At 49.0% G+C, this 16,746-nt stretch overlaps 1 protein-coding gene across 2 annotated transcripts in view; it reads left to right on the plus strand.

The window, feature by feature from the left end:
* Positions 1 to 16,483, plus strand: part of NPHS2 (NPHS2 stomatin family member, podocin) — a 38,757-nt gene extending 22,274 nt beyond the window's left edge. For both annotated transcript variants that reach the window (XM_033916889.1, XM_033916890.1), the window contains exons 6-8: positions 1,973 to 2,028; positions 11,273 to 11,351; positions 13,144 to 16,483. In XM_033916889.1, the coding sequence (XP_033772780.1) occupies positions 1,973 to 2,028; positions 11,273 to 11,351; positions 13,144 to 13,419 (411 nt within the window). In that variant the 3' untranslated portion in view covers positions 13,420 to 16,483. The remainder of the gene's footprint in view (positions 1 to 1,972; positions 2,029 to 11,272; positions 11,352 to 13,143) is intronic.
* The last annotated feature ends 263 nt before the right edge of the window (positions 16,484 to 16,746 follow it).

Here is a 16,746-nt window from a genome sequence, read left to right on the forward strand (position 1 = left end):
ACTCCCATTTCCAGACATCTCTCCATCACTCCATTCTGCTCCTGGATCCATCTCCCTCCTTCTCCCCCTCCACCTCCTGTGTATCTCTCCCTCCATCTCATCCACCTCTCTCTCTCTTCTTTGTACCATGTGTTAATTTTTTCTCTATCCCCCTCCATGCAACTTCTATCCCTTCCTCCCCTCCATTATGTGCAATTTCATCCTCTCTCCTTACCATGCATGTCTTCCTTTCCTCCCCCAGTGCCAGCATCTTTCCTTCCTCTCACCCTCCCCTCTCCTCCTCTGTGCCAACAACTTTCCTTCTTTTCATCCCTCCCTTCCCCCGTGCCACCAACTTTCCTTCCTCTCACCCCTCCTCTCCACCTATGCCACCAACTTTCCTTCCTCTCACCCTTCCCCTCCCCATGTGCCAGCAACTTTCCTTCCTTTCCTCCCCTGTACTCTTAAGGCTTGCTTCTTTGGGTCACGGTATCGGCAGTGACTCTCACATGCTGCCTGCCGCTAACCCGAAAGCCTCCCCTCTGCTGCAGAGAGACTTTCAGGTTAGTGGCAGGCAGCATGTGGGAATTGCTACTGATACCATGACCCAAAGATGCTGATACAGTCTGGATTCTGCACGGGAAAAGGGAATTCTACATGACTGTGCAATTCTGTAGAAATTCTGCATTGCGTAAGAAGCTACAACAGCAGATGACATGGACAGCTCTTTCCTGCGCTTTGATCTGAGGGGAAATGGGTGCCTTTCCAACTGATTTGCCTTGGACCTGCAACTCACTAGGGTCAGCCCTTATCCTGGGTGTCTATGGAAGAAGGCAGCATTTTAATTTACAGTAGGGTGCTGACCCAAAAACCTTTGGGTCACTTCCTCATCCCTAAGAATTTCTTCTTTGCCTTTTTCCATACTGCAGAGTTCATTAATTACTTTGAAACACAGACCTGAATATATGAGTCTCAAAACATGAATTATTTGTACCGAGTTGGTTTTCTTTGAAATAATTTATTTTTGTCAGGCATCTCCTAGTAAGAGCTGCCGTAAACTGAACATGAAGCCAGCTTAGTTCGTACACAGCACAGTGCTAAGCATGTACATTGTGAACTGTTAGACTAATAAAACACAAACTGGAATTCAGAGAGTGAAAACACTAATCTAAACCTTAAGCTTATATACCGCATCTTCTCTATAAATATAGAGCTCGACACGGTTTAAAAAAATTCGCAGGAACCCCTGCGAATTTTGAAAAAACACAAATATGTTTTTTTGCCTGTCAAAAGGCAGGAGAGGGCAGCTGGGGCGCTGGTGGGTGCAGAAAATCACTCGCGATATGCTCCGACGGCCTCTTCCTGTTACTAAAGTCAGGCTACATCAATCAGGAGCTGCTTTGACACGCCAACTAGCGTGTCAAAGCAGCTCCTGATTAGTGTAACCATGACTTTAGTATAAGGAAGTGGTGGAAGAAAATGCCGCGAATTACTGAGTCCGCGATTCGCAAACTGCAAATTTGCAGGGGTTTACTGTACAGTGGGAGTTGGTGGTAGGGGGAAGCGGAAATTTACATTTTTGAAAATAGCCAAGTTTTCAGCTGTCTACGGAATAGGCGGAAAGAGCCCATGTTGTGCAGCTGGGCAGGGAAATTATTCCAGAACTCTGTCGTTTTAAAATGAAGAGATTTCCCTAGTTTTCCAATGTAGGTAATGCCTTTTAGTGAGGGGAAAGATAATTTAAGCTTCTGGATAGATCTGGTGATGTCAGGTCTTGCAGCATTCCAAGACAGAGGAATTAAAGGGGGAAAAATGCTGTGGAGAATCTTGAAAGTTAGGCAGGCACATTTAAAGCAGACCCTGGAAATTACTGGGAGCCAATGGAGTTGTAGGCCCCCCCATCTTTTAAAATTAGAAGTTGAACAGATGTATACTACAGATCCTTTCAACAGATGTTTACCAATCAACATTACGTCCTGTTTCATTTTTGCAGGTGGCCCTGGATGCTGTCACATGCCGCTGGGGGATCAAAGTGGAGAGAACAGAAATGTAGGTAGGAAAATGCCTAATGAAAGGAGAACCTGGTTCAAGAACCAATAATTAAATAGAGACTGCTGTCTGTCCCATGTCATTAACATAAATCCCTCCATTTTATTCTCCTGTGGGTTAGGCGCTGCTCTCTCTCCTCCACTTACCTACCTCTTTATGTTTAATTTGCTGTACTGCCCTTCAAGGCAAATATCGGGGTGATTTACAATCAAATCAAAAGGAAGAAAAGAGCTCCCTTAAAACTGGCAGGAAAGCAAAAGCCACGGGAGAATCTAATATAATAAAACTCTAGGCCGCACATGTGCACTTCCTATGTGTGTGCCGGTTTTCCGTGAGCTGTAGCGACACATAGGAAGTGCGCATGCGCGGCATACGCTCTGTCCTGCTCTGTCCTGCTCCATGTTGCCTTCGCCGCCTCTCCGCTCTCTCTTCCTCCACCCCCCACCCCCGAGGCGGAAGTCGACCGCTGCAGCCCGAGTCGGATGTCGGCCGCGACGGCCCCAGTCGGATGTCTCCAATCAAATCAAAATAAAACAAAAATGCAGACTTTCAAAGGTATGGATGAGCGAGAAGGCACAGAGTTCAAAGATTCCTGGTCACCTGGGGGGGGGGGAGAGGAGAAGAAGCAGAGATGCTGGGCAGGGGATGGGGTCTCATGCCCAATCACTTTAGGCTCAGGCCCACCCAAATGCTGCAACACACGGAAATGGAGGGCAGAAAAGGGGTTGATGGACAGGGGAAGAGGTGCTGATGAACAGGGAGGGGGGCAGAAAAATGAAGACAGGCCTACTGCTGGACAGGGGGAGCAGGAAGGAGGTGATGATGGACAGGGGGAGGTAAAACAAAGGGAGAAGGGCTTCTGCTGGATAAGGTGAGCAGTGATGGGACCGCTCCTGTTCAATATATTTATAAACGATCTGGAGACGGGGACAAAATGTGAGGTTATCAAATTTGCCGATGACACCAAACTCTGCAGCAGGGTTAGAAGGACGGAAGACTGTGAAGACCTGCAAAGGGACCTAACGAGACTGGAAGAATGGGCAAAAAAGTGGCAAATGAGTTTTAACATAGAGAAATGCAAGGTCATGCATGTAGGAAAAAAGAATCCGATGTTCAGCTACAAAATGGGGGGATCATTGCTAGGGGTGAGCAACCTTGAAAGAGACCTGGGGGTGATGGTGGACTCAACAGAATGTTGGGCATCATTAAAAAGGGTATCACAACTAGGACGAAGGAAGTCATCATGCCGCTGTATCGTGCAATGGTGCGCCCACATCTGGAATATTGTGTTCAGTACTGGTCGCCGCACCTCAAGAAGGACATGGAGGTGCTTGAGGGGGTCCAGAGAAGAGCAATTAAACTGATAAAAGGTATGGAAAATTATTCATACGCTGACAGGTTGAAAATGCTGGGGTTGTTCTCCCTGGAAAAGCGGAGACTTAGAGGAGACATGATAGAAACCTTCAAAATCCTAAAGGGCATAGAAAGGGTAGACAGGGATAGATTCTTCAAACTGTGGGGAACCACAAGTACTAGGGGTCACTCAGAGAAACTGAAAGGGTTTAGAACAAATGCTAGGAAGTTCTTTTTTACCCAGAGGGTGGTGGACACATGGAACGCGCTTCCAGAGGATGTGATAGGCCAGAGCACATTACAGGAGTTCAAGGAAGGTGTAGATAGGTTCCTAAAGGATAAGAGGATCGAGGGGTACAGATAGAACTAGAGGTAGGTTATAGAAATAGTCAGAAACCACTTCACAGGTCGCGGACCTGATGGGCCGCCGCGGGAGCGGACCGCTGGGCACGATGGACCTCTGGTCTGACTCAGTGGAGGCAACTTCTTATGTTCTTATGATGGGGTGGTGGAGGACACAGGGGAGGTAAAAGGAAGGGAGAATGGACAGGGGGAGCAGGCAAGGGGTGGTAGTGGACAGCCAAGGGAAAAAAAAAAGACAGACGGAAATACAGAAAGCGGCTAAGGAGAGAGAAAAAAAAATAAAGACAGACACACACACATATATTCTAGCACCCGTTAATAACAGGGGAGGTAAAAGGAAGGGAGAATGGACAGGGGGAGCAGGCAAGGGGTGGTAGTGGACAGCCAAGGAAAAAAAAAAAAATGACAGACAGAAATACAGAAAGCGGCTAAGGAGAGAGAAAAAAAATAAAGACAGACACACACACATATATTCTAGCACCCGTTAATGTAACGGGCTATAAGACTAGTAATCTAATATAGTGGCAGTTTCTCCTTTAGAACTTCTCTGATCTTTTCCTAGAAGAAGGTGGCAATGCAGGACAAGGCGGTTTTTAAAATTAGCAGCAAGAGTACAGTGTATACAAAATACCACACCCTTCCCCCCACGACAGATCCCCCCCACTCCCACCCCCTCCCCATCCCAACCTCCCAACTCCCCCCCATAGAACCAGCTAACTTACCCTTCCCCATTGAAAAGCAAAGTCTCCCCCCCTTGCCTTACTGTTGTAAATGTGGGCACAGTGTCTAAATAAAGAATTACAAAAAAAAAAAATTAGCAGGATGTGAGCTTGAAATCTTATGATGGCCCTCAGAGCTTTCTTGTATTCACACTGTATCCCTTTGCATGAAAAAGCTTGGAGACCACTGAGCTGGCGCCTAAGATAGGATAGTTATTTATTTATGCGGCCTTATGTATGGGCTAAACCTGACAAGAAAGCATTGGCAGTACCCTATATAGAGCTCTCAAAGAACATCCACTGGCTGTAAATAAGTAAAAGTTAATAAACGTGAGACACCTCAGTACGGGCCTAAGTTTAACTTTTTGTGGCCCCTGGAAGAAAACTCATAGGTGACCAGCACCAGGTTTAGAAAACCTTAATAAGTCCTGTCCCGTACATCATGCGGTCTCTATAATAATAAGTAATTGATGTAAATAAATGCTCAGTGAAAGGCTTTAACCCTTTCAGGACCAAGGGACATATTTGTCCCATAACTTTAAAATCCTATAAATTTTGATTGGGATAGTCTACAGTTCTAAATTTGATATGTACGGATTCCATATGATACTGCCTTTATGTAAACAAACTGGTTCCGACATTCATTCATTAGCGTCATTGCTAGATTGACGAGAAGATTCACTTGCCACACTGTCCATAAGCCAGAAGTGTGATTTTTTTAAATAAAAATAATGATATTTCACAAAAAAAAATCAATTTTTTGGCATCTGCAAGCCCTTTTTACCATAAAAATGTCGTCAAAACCACAAAAATTGGCCTACGATCCTTATGGTCCTGAAAGGGTTAAGAGCAAAATAAAGGGCCGAAAAAGCGGCTCAAAAAAGCCTTTATCCCAGGACAAGCAGGCAGCATATTCTCACATGTGGGTGACGTCATCCACGGAGCCCCAGCGCGGACAGCTTTTCAAGCAAACTTGATTGAAGTTTCAAGTTTGCACACTGCACCACGCATGTGTGTGCCTTCCTGATCCACTAGAGGGCGCATACCCTCCTCATGGTCCTCAGTTCTTAGTTTTCCGCTGAGCCAGAAAGACCTTGTCTCTCTTCTCTGCGTTCTTCTAAGTGCCTTTCTGGCACCGCGGCTTCTTTATTTTGTTAGGGAGTCGCTGTGCGTTTGTTAATTGATCGTGTATTTCTTTGTTTCAAAAAAAAAAAAAAAAGAAAGGACTTTTTATTGTGTTTTTCCCAGCCATGCGGCTAGGCCTCATTTGCCTGCAGCTGTATTTTCTTCTTCCCTGGCCTCTCTCTGGGCTCACCTCGTGTGAGCAGAATGGCCGGGACCCTCTTTCCTTCGTTGGAATCGGACTGTGCAGCTTCGATCCCCGGTAAGTTTTTCTTTCTTTCTTTCTTCTAGGTGCGTTACCTCGGTAACGCCACCGGCTGAGTCTCAGGCATTCCAGGCATCGAGTGCGATCGTGCCCGCCTCTACGAGACCTTCAAAGCGTGCCTCCTTTCATGGGAATACTCATATCGAGGTTGCCCTTATGGAGTGCACTGCTGCACCTTTATTACCAGTTTCATTGGTACGGTGCCGACTTCTGAAACTCGATGTGCCTCGACGTCGACTGGAGCTTCGTGCCTCGACGTCGACTGGAGCTTCGTCCCTCGACGTCGACTGAGGCTTCGTGCCTCGACGGAGGCTTCGTGCCTCGACGTCGACTGAGGCTTCGTGCCTCGACGGAGGCTTGGTGCCTCGACGGAGGTTTGGTGCCTCGACGGAGGCTTCGTGCCTCGACGGAGGCTTCGTGCCTCGACGGAGGCTTCGTGCCTCGCCGTCGACTGAGGCTTCGTGCCTCGACGGAGGCTTCGTGCCTCGCCGTCGACTGAGGCTTCGTGCCTCGACGGAGGCTTGGTGCCTCGACGGAGGCTTGGTGCCTCGACGGAGGCTTGGTGCCTCGACGGAGGCTTGGTGCCTCGACGGAGGCTTCGTGCCTCGACGGAGGCTTCGTGCCTCGCCGTCGACTGAGGCTTGGTGCCTCGACGGAGGCTTGGTGCCTCGACGGGGGTTTCGTGCCTCGACGGAGGCTTCGTGCCTCGACGGAGGCTTCGTGCCTCGACGGAGGCTTCGTGCCTCGCCGTCGACTGAGGCTTGGTGCCTCGACGGAGGTTTGGTGCCTCGACGGAGGCTTCGTGCCTCGACGGAGGCTGTGTGCCTCGACGTCGAAGGGGGTTTCGTGCCTCGACGTCGACTGAGGCTTCGTGCCTCGGCGTAGACTGAGGCTGCGTGCCTCGACGGAGGCTGCGTGCCTCGACGGAGGCTTGGGGCCCCGACGGAGGCTTGGGGCCCCGACGGAGGCTTGGGGCCCCGACGGAGGCTTGGTGCCCCGACGGAGGCTTCGTGCCTCGACCTCGACGGAGGCTTCGTGCCTCGACGTCGACGGAGGTTTCGTACGTCGACGGAGGTTTCGTACGTCGACGGAGGCTTCGTGCCTCGACGGAGGCTTCGTACCTCGACGTCGACGAAGGTTTCGTGCCTCGACGGAGGCTTCGTGCCTCGACGGAGGCTTCGTGCCTCGACGTCGACGGAGGTTTCGTGCCTCGACGTCAACGGAGGTTTCGTGCCTCGACGTCGACGGAGGCTTCGTGCCTCGACGTCGACGGAGGTTTCGTGCCTCGACGTCGACGGAGGTTTCGTGCCTCGACGTCGACGGAGGTTTCGTGCCTCGACGTCGACTGAGGCTTCGTGCCTCAACGGAGGCTTCGTACCTCGACGTCGACGAAGGTTTCGTGCCTCGACGTCGACTGGGGGCTTGGTGCCTCGACGTCGACTGGGGCTTGGTGCCTCGACTGAGGCTTTGTGCCTCGACGTCGACTGCGGCTTGGTGCCTCACCACCGCCTGAGGCCTTGTGCCTCGACGTAGTATGCGGCTGGGTGCCTCGACGTCGTCTAAGGCTTTGTGCTTTGATTTTCTGACTCAATGTCGACTGGGGCTTGGGGTCTCGATGTCGACTGAGGCTGTGTGTCTTTGTACCTTCAACGTCGGCTGCGGCCGTGTGCTCCGCGTCATTTGACGCTGGTGCTTTGACGTCGCCTGAGGCTTGTGCCTCGACGTCGACTGAGGCTGGGGGCCTCATCGTCGGCTGGAGCTCGGTACCTCGTCGTTGCCGAGGCTTCGTGCCGTCGACGGAAGCTTTGTGCCTTGACGTCACTTGGGCCGTTTTACCTCGGCAGCGGCTGAGGTATTGGGCCTCGGCGTCGACTGCGGGTTTACGCCTCGGCGTCTCCAGCTCCGGTTCGAGAGGCTTCCCCGCTTTCTCTTCGGTTCATTCCGGGCAGCCGTGACGGAATCTTGTAGTGCGGAGTTTGGTTTCCTGGAGGAGACTCTCTCCCTGCTCCGGCTCTATTGCTCCCGCCATGCGTCATCTCGCTTGGCGCAGAGTGTGGCTGAGGATCCGAACCTCCAGGGTCGTCTCGCCGCTTTTACTTGCGTGAGTTCTGCGCTTCTTCAGGCCTCTCTTGCGGTGGCCACTAACCGCCTCTCAGACCGCGACCGGTCCTTCGCCCCTCGGGACGCCTCCAGCTAAATCCCGTCTGCCTTGGTGGGTTGGTCTCCTTCTCCGGAGGGGCCCTCTGGATACCTTTCTTGTGTTATCTCGGCCTCCTTTGCAGCAGCCGCAATAGCTGCAGCAGCGCCGGGTTAGGGTTCAGCCGCCGGCTTCGGCGACTCCTGGCCGTCCTTTTGACTATTCTCGCATAGCCTCTGGGCTGCTCCCCTTCTGGGGATTCCTCCCCTCCCTTCGGGAGGGGTGTCTCTGTGTCTACGCACCGGGAGTATTGCCTCTCTTCTGTCGGTTGGGCATTCCCATCCTCCCTTCTGCGTCTGGTCCTGGCCCTTCGTGACCTGCACTAGTTTCTAGTACGGGAGTGGGTCAGACTCTGCCCACCCCGGTCTCGGGAGTCCGTCGGGGCGGACCTGGACCCAGTTTGTCTGCGCTCCTTCTTGTCTCGGCCTCAGGGGGAGGCCCTTGTTTGTTTATGCCGGAAGGTGGCCCCTCTGTCCTCGGTCCGCCTCCGGTCTTTTCTGCCTCTGCCTCGGCAGGCTGCCTGTCGGCGCTTGAGTCAGTTGGTGTCTCAGCGGTCTTTGGCCTCGGCTGAGCTGTTGCTGATCCTTTTTGGATCAGGGGTCTCCACGGTGATGTCCCGCTGTTCGCCTGGTTTCATCTTCGTGTTCCCCGCTGGACCCGAGCATCTCAGTGATGGCAGGATCGGGATCCCGCTTCCCAGCACATTGTGGTGCCTCCCTCCTGGACACGCTCGTTTCGTTGGTGGGCCACCACTTCGTATCCCCGCATCAGAAGGTTCTGCCGATGGACTCCTCGGCATGGGCTTAGGGGTGCATCTCGACGGCCTTCGGACTCAGGGTCCTTGGTCGGGTGCAGACTGTCGCAGCCGCATCAATCTGATGGAGCTCCGGGCCATTTACAATGCCGTGGTGGATTTTCGTTATGGGTTGCAAGATTGCGGGGTCCTGGTGCGTCCCGACATCTCGGTGGCGTTGTTTCTGTGACCAAGCCAGGGTGTACAGGTTCCCTGTTACTTTGCAGGGAAGCCCTTCGTCATTGGCAGGGGACGTTACACCACTGCTTCTTTCTTCGGGCGGTGTTTTTCCAGGGCGTGCAGCATTGTCTGTTGGACACGTTGAGTCGCCCTTTTCGACCGCATGAATGGTTGCTCCATTCTCGGACTCTGCGGCATGTGGTTGTTCGGTGGGGAACCCAACAGGTAGTTCTGTTCGCTTCGCCCCTCACTCACTGGTTGCCTCGATATTGCTCGAGGATGTTCTCCTGGGTTCGCATCGAGGAGGATGCTTGCCTTCTCGATGGAATGGGCAGGTTCCTCTATGCGTTCCCTCCCTTTACTCTGATTCTCGGGTCTTTGATACACCTCCTGTCGGTCTGCGCAACCAGGATCTTGATGGCTCCTCTGTGGCCCTGGCGGCCATGGTTCTCCCTGCTCCTCCAGCGTGTCAGGGAGACTCAGCTTCTACCTATGTTCCCATCTCCGCTGTCTCAGTGTTGCGGTTTCTGTTGCATTCCAATCTGCAGTCTCTACACTTATCAGCTTGGTTCCTCGCAACGTGCCTCCCTCCTTCTGTTTCTCTCAGTCGGTGGGGGTGTTCTCGAGGCCTCTCGAAAGATCTCCACTCGGCAATGCTTTTCCCAGATATGGTCCTGATTTGCTGAGTGGTGTGCTGAGCACCGCATGGATTCGCTCTCTGCCTCCTTGCCTTCAGTGCTGGATTTTCTGTTGCACTTGTCTCGGTCTGGTCTCAAATCTACATCTATTCGAGTCCACCTCTGTGCTTTTGCTGCCTTTCTTCGGCCGCTAAATGGGACGCTGCTCTCCGTCCACCAGATGGTTTCCCGTTTTATGAGGGATCTCTTCATTGTACATCCCTCCGGTGGTTTGGGATCTTTGTGTGTTCCTGGCTCAATTGGTGATACCTCCATTTGATTCCATTGATGAAGCTCTTTTGAATTACTTCACCTGGCAGGTGGGTTTCCTGGTTGCTCTCACGTCTGCTCGCAGAGTCAGTGAGCTGCAAGCTCTGGTTGCGGACCCGTCTTTTCCTGTATTTCATCATGACACGGTGGTCCTGCGTACTCAACCCCAGTTCTTGTCCAGGGTGGTTTCGGATCCGGTCTTTTTTCCGAAGCCCCACTCGCCTCCTAGCGAGGTGGCGCTTCACACAATTGACTGTCAGAGGGCGTTGGCTTTTTGTCTTCAACGCACTCAGTCTCCTTGGACGGTTCCTCAATTCTTTTTGTCCTTCGACCCTAATTGGTTGGGACGCCCAGTTTCCAAGCGCACCTTGTCCAACTGGTTGGCTGCTTGTTTTTCCTTTTGCTACGCTCAGGCTGGTATCGCGCTGCAATGTCGAGTCACGGGACATAAAGTCCAAGCGATGGCGGCTTCTGTAGCTTTCCTCAGGTCGACGCCTATCGAGGAGATTTGCAAGGCTGCCACTTGGTCTTCGGTTCATACTTTCACCTCCCACTACTGCCTGGATACTCTGTCCAGGAGCGACGGCCGGTTTGGCCAGTCGGTTTTGCGTAATCTGTTTTCTTGTATTGCCAACTTCCCTCCGTCCCTTTTTGGTTAGCTTGGAGGTCACCCACATGTGAGAATATGCTGCCTGCTTGTCCTGGGATAAAGCACAGTTACTTACCGTAACAGGTGTTATCCAGGGACAGCAGGCAGATATTCTCACAACCCGCCCGCCTCCCCGAGGTTGGCTTCTTTGCTAGCTATCTGAACTGAGGACCATGAGGAGGGTATGCGCCCTCTAGTGGATCAGGAAGGCACACACATGCGTGGTGCAGTGTGCAAACTTGAAACTTCAATCAAGTTTGCTTGAAAAGCTGTCCGCGCTGGGGCTCCGTGGATGACGTCACCCACATGTGAGAATATCTGCCTGCTGTCCCTGGATAACACCTGTTACGGTAAGTAACTGTGCTTTTTGGGCTAAACCTGGCCAGTTAGCTCTGAATATTGGGAGATGACCAGATTCCACCCCTAGAACACCCCTAACATAGCTGCCTTCCACTTTTAAGTGCTGCTGAAAATGACTAGATAGCTATACCCAAGCGAATTCACTGGTTGGTGGCCATTCCCAGCTGTTTAACTCCCTTTAATTGTCTGCCACCTTTCTGCAAACATGGAAATTCTATAGCTGAGAACATCCATGTGTGGTTTCTGCTGAAATGCTTCTTCAGTCTGCTCAATTTGAATGTTTGCTTCTCTTGCAGTAAGGATGTACGACTTCCTGCTGAGCTTCAGCAGTCAATAGCAGTGGAAGCAGAAGCCCAGAGACAAGCTAAAGTGAAGGTAATAGCACTCAGAGCAAGGAAACATCAGGTTCTAGTGGTATGTCTTCTGAATATCAAGGTAGACAGGCAAAGAGAGAAAAAAAGGGTAGAATAATTGCAGTAGAATAGCATTCACTGTACCTTGATCAGACCGCAACTAAATGTATTGCTAAAATTCAAATGTTTCTGAGACTGAAGTAAATTTAAACAACCTGAATCCTGTCAGAAGACACTAAAACAGTCTCTCCCTGCTGAGGGAATGGGACACTATCCAGGCGAGAGTTCACAGTTCTTCCAATTTCATCATCTTCTTTTAAGGAAACAATGGTTGAAGGCAAAATTATAGGCATCAGTGACACCTCTAGGCTAATCCAGAACACGTGAACAAATTCAATATAAACTTGATATGAATTTGTTCTCTGGTTCATATTAGTTTTTTGTTTTGAACAAATTTCCATTTTCTTCAATCTTATTTGATTAATCCAGAACACGGCCTTTCGACTAATCTTTGGCCTGAAAAAATCCGAACACATAACCCCCGTATTAAAAGAAACTTCACTGGCCTGAATAATCTTCAAATTCGGCTGCCTCTGCTACAAGACACTCTTCGGCACCACTCCCACCTACCTTCTGAAACACTACATCCTACTGGACAAACTCCGCTTCTCACGCAGAACACTCCTGTTTACATTCCCCTTAAGCATAAGCATCAGGAAATTGGATTGCTCAAGTCTTCTGCTTTTTTGGGAAAGGCTCCAGTATCAAATCTCTTAGCTGGCTGAAGGAACGTGACATTGGAACTATGTACCAAGGGCCTCTTTTATCAAGCTGGGCTAGTGAGTGCTTCATGGCCAATGCACCAAAGCCTTTTAAATCCCATTGGACATCAGTGCACTTACTGTGCCAGCCCGCGCTATTCAACTTGATAAAAGTGGCCCTAAGTGCAGAAGGGTAAGGGATATTGGCAGCCACACTAGGCTGGTGCTCCTCCTCTTCTCCTGATAATGTAAAATATATCTACAGGGAAAAGGCAGGAAAAAAGTTGCTCCAAACGCCAGAATCCTGAACTGTTTCCTACGTTCCTGAGTGGCTCTCAGTACATCTGAAAAAATTTGAATTGGCTGCCCGCAAAAAAAAACTTTTTAATATTTAAAGTAATTCTTTAAAACTAGCAATGTATTTCTTTCCAACAAGAGAGTTACCAACAAAGTTGAATGAGTGGAAATTATATCTTGAGTGTCCTCTAAGAAGGCAGCAAGTTCCCCAGCTGCTAATGCTGGAGTTACATCCACAGATCCTCTAGTTGACATTGCTGGAGATGATGGAAGGTATATAACCTTCTGAAATACATTTGACTCAGATATTTCCAGTTTTAAAATTTCCTTAGGAAGGAAACATTTTCAAGTGTGGTCTGCAATCAGTGGAGCGTGAGGCTGGAGTAGAATGCACAAAGTATTTTATTTAAAAAAAAATCAAATTGTCTCCAGCCTTCTCATGCTCGGTGTCCCTCCATGCTACTACACTCTAGCACTGCCACTTAGCTGTTCCTTCTTTAATAAGGGAACATAGAAGAGAGGCTTGTGCAGTCTTCCTGACTGCTTCTCTAACTTCTCCGTTAGGTTCCATATATATTCATACAGGAAGGAAGGAAGCATTCTGCAGAACAGGAAATGGCCAATGACAGGCTCAGAGAATAAAGCTGCAGGGGGACCTATATAATTGGAAATGGTGTGCAGGAGTTCTGATCACAGCTAAGAGACAATGCAGTCACTATGAGATGCTTGTTACAGCTCTCTCTCCTTTGGTTCTAGGTGATTGCTGCAGAAAGTGAGAAGGTTGCCTCTGAATCTCTGAAGATAGCAGCAGAAATATTGTCTGGAAGCCCAGCTGCTACCCAGTTGCGTTACCTTCACACCCTCCAATCACTATCTGCTGAGAAACGTTCTACCATTATATTACCTTTACCCTTTGATCTGTTGAGCATGATCTCTACCAATAGGGCTCCAGCAAGTAGCTCCTCAACCAGTACAACACAACCTGAAGAGATGCTACAGGAGAGCATAAAAAAAGACTCGCCTATGTTGTAGAGCTCTGCTGGGGATGTGATTCTATTATCTGGCACAACAAACTCTTATACAGGACAAAATCTTCTGGCTTGAATTAGATTAAAATCTTCCCATCAGAGGGATGGAACAGGTAATATTCTGTACATCCTGTAAACTCTAGGTATTATGGTGAATGTCAGCATTCAGTTTGAGGGACTAAGATCACACTCTTCATATCCCATCTTAGGAAGGAGGTTCATTACTGCCACAAATAAATAATCTTTGCTTCTCAACAGAAATCGCAAGAAAAAGGGGGAGGGGGGGCATGCTTCAAATGAGTTGAAAGAAAAGAGCAAGTAATAGAAGAAGGCTACATGCATGGCCAAAATAAGAATAACGTTTTAATTGTATCACATAAAAACACATTATGTATGCACATGAATGATAATATTAATTGGCCATTTTGGCCCACAGTTTATAAATGGCGCCTTAAGATAGGTGCCTAACAAGTGAAAAAAGCCATTTAAAAATGATTAATATTGTTTAAAAAAAATGTAGGCACCTATAAAAAAAAAAACAGTGTCTGCATCGCGGTTACAGAAGCATTTTACAATGCCTAATGCCATTGTAGGTGCGCCTAACGCTGGATGTAGGCCTTTCCAACCTTGGCCTACTTTTCCGGCACCTACTTTTCACAAAGTTACGATTTTACAAAAAGCGCCATTGTGTGATTGACACGCGATCGACAGCCATTTTTTAGGCAGATGGTGCCATTTATTGAATGGCACCTTTGTGCATAAGTGCACTAGGCGCTTTGTGCATAAGTGCAGTAGGCGCTATCCTATATAGTGGAGCCTAAGTGCAGTAGTGTGTATCTCCAGGGTGGGCATAAATAGGCATTGTAACCGGGACCCTGGTCAGATCGTGACTCAACAGCACCCCTCAGTGGTTACAATATATACTCGCACTTGCGTGTGACCCGGACTGGAGTCACCCTGCAGGCTTGGACTGACACCAATTAAATCAAAAGCAAAAAATGTTCAAAAAGGTAGTAAATCAAAATACTTCAGGTTTATTCTTTCCAACATAAAAAATCAGGAAAAACACGAACCAAACAAACAGGTAAGTAAATCATAAACCTTCAAGCAGTCTCAAACTCAAAAAGTGAGCAATAAACAGTTCCAAGAATAAGGCTCCACTGCCTTCTTTACTATTTCCTCTTCAGGTTTATCCTACTCTGAGGTTAGGCTCACCTCAGAGCTTACTGCAACCTGCTCCCAAACAGGTTGTACATTTTAGTCCAAACATAGAGTTCAAGTCACTGAATTTTCTATACACAGTGCTTCAAAGTGAAGCCTCTGGCAGCCTTTCACTGCACTGCCAGGCAAGGAAGAGTGTCCCAGGTTTGCTTTCAATTAGCTATCTTATAGCCTACAAAATTGCCCTCCCAGGTAACAGCAAACCTCTCCCAAACTAGACACTATCAGCTTCACAAAAGCAAAAGAAAAGTAAAGCAAAAATCCCAAAAGGTTCAATTCCAGCACACAGTCACTTTCAAACAAAGGGAGCTGGAAACACACTCACTGTTTCAGCCAATTAGGACTTGCAGCTGATGGAAAGACCAACCTCCATGGCTTCCTCACAGGGACTCACTTCTTCAGGCAGGTTGTCAAGTTCCATGGGAAGATCAGCATCAGAAAGAACTTCCTCCAGCATTTCTCCAGTCTCCTGTACCTCCATAGGTGAGGCTGTATCATCCCTGCTTGGCCCGAGGAGACTCTCAGGGAGTAAAGGTCTGAACCTTCTCCCTAGCCTGCCTGTCTGCTTGCTCTCAGCTGCTGGCTTTTGTACTGCAGGGGCATGCCCTATTCTACCTAAGTCAGCAGACCTGCCTGGGGCTCTTGGGCTCCTCCTGTGGTGACCTAGATATGGCTCTTGCAGGAGGTCCTTGGAGATTTCAGGCTCCCCCTGGTGGTTAACCTGAAAATCACCCCTAGAACAATCCCTATCCATTCCCTTACGGGTTTTCTTTTGAGTCATAGCAGGAACTTTAGCTGGAACCAGGTCAGGCACGATGTCTGTCTGGTTACAGCATGGCACCAAGTAAGGGGGTAACTTATAGAATACTATCCAGGGGCACAACTAGAAGTCAATTTTTGGAGCCGATATTTTCGCTCCTTTCCCCCTCTCCCTGCCGCCATAAAATATTACCTGTGCTGGTGGGGATGCCAAGCCCCTCCAGCTGAAGACATCTCCTGCCTGAGTTGTGCCTATGCGAAATGAGCAGTACATAATTGAGCAGGCGCACTTTGGTCACTAATGCTAGCTCTCCCAAGCATGCTCCCTTGGACCTGAACTGAACATGTGTGAGGGAGCCTGTATAGTGGCCAAAGTGCACCTGCTGAATTAAGTGCTGCTGTAGGTGTGGCTCAGGCAGAAGCTGTCTTCTGTTCGTGGGTTTTTGCATCCCTGCCAGCCATGAAAGCAGAGGGGGCCCGAACTGAAGGTGCCTCCGATACTATCAGCTACATGCATTATCACTTCATGCACTTAGGTGCAACCCATTTACACTTGCTATTGACATGGCATAATGGGTTGCACTTAATTATGGCACACTCATGCAGGTTTGTGTAATATTCTAAAACTGCTTAGTTGGGCCTGTGCTGTGTTAGAATTGGCGCTAAGTGGCATTGTAGCGCCCCCTAAACCAAGGTGCTAAGTTATAGAAATGCCTCCCATACTGTTCACTCTCCCTATCCATACCAGCTACGTAGCGCTATAATCCCTTCTTCTCCCTAAGATCTTGCCTTCATTCCCGTTCGAGTGCTGTCAACGGATTATAATTTCAAGACAGCCCTAATTAATATACATGAGAGAGGTCCTGTCATTTCAAGCTGCAATATGGGATAAAGATTTGAATTCTCTAATAGTGACCTTTTGCTCATTTCAGCATTTTAGGTGACAATTGAAAATGTATTTATTTACAAGATTTTGGGGAAATTAATGTATTACATTCAACTGTATATGTGCAGTTTTTTATTCTATTTTGTAAACCGCATAGAACTTATTGGTATTGCGGTATAGAAATAAATATTTATGTTATGTTTTTATGTTTTCTACCTCGTTGTTGCACTCCCTCTCCTCCACCCCATGTCCAACAATTTCCCCCCCCCCGTGCAGCATTTCCCAACTAACACCTCCCTCCCCCCCCCCCCCCCCCCCGAGATCTGTCATACCGTTGGGTCTCCTAATGCAGCAGCAGCAGCAGCAGTGAACAACTAGCAGATGCAGGCTCTGAACAAGCTTGTTCATGCCTGCCCCACCAGGGCTTCTCTCTGCTTCCTCATCTGTTATATCATCAGTGATGCG

This window comes from Geotrypetes seraphini, chromosome 12 (genome assembly GCF_902459505.1).
Source record: "Geotrypetes seraphini chromosome 12, aGeoSer1.1, whole genome shotgun sequence".
Taxonomy (NCBI): domain Eukaryota; kingdom Metazoa; phylum Chordata; class Amphibia; order Gymnophiona; family Dermophiidae; genus Geotrypetes; species Geotrypetes seraphini.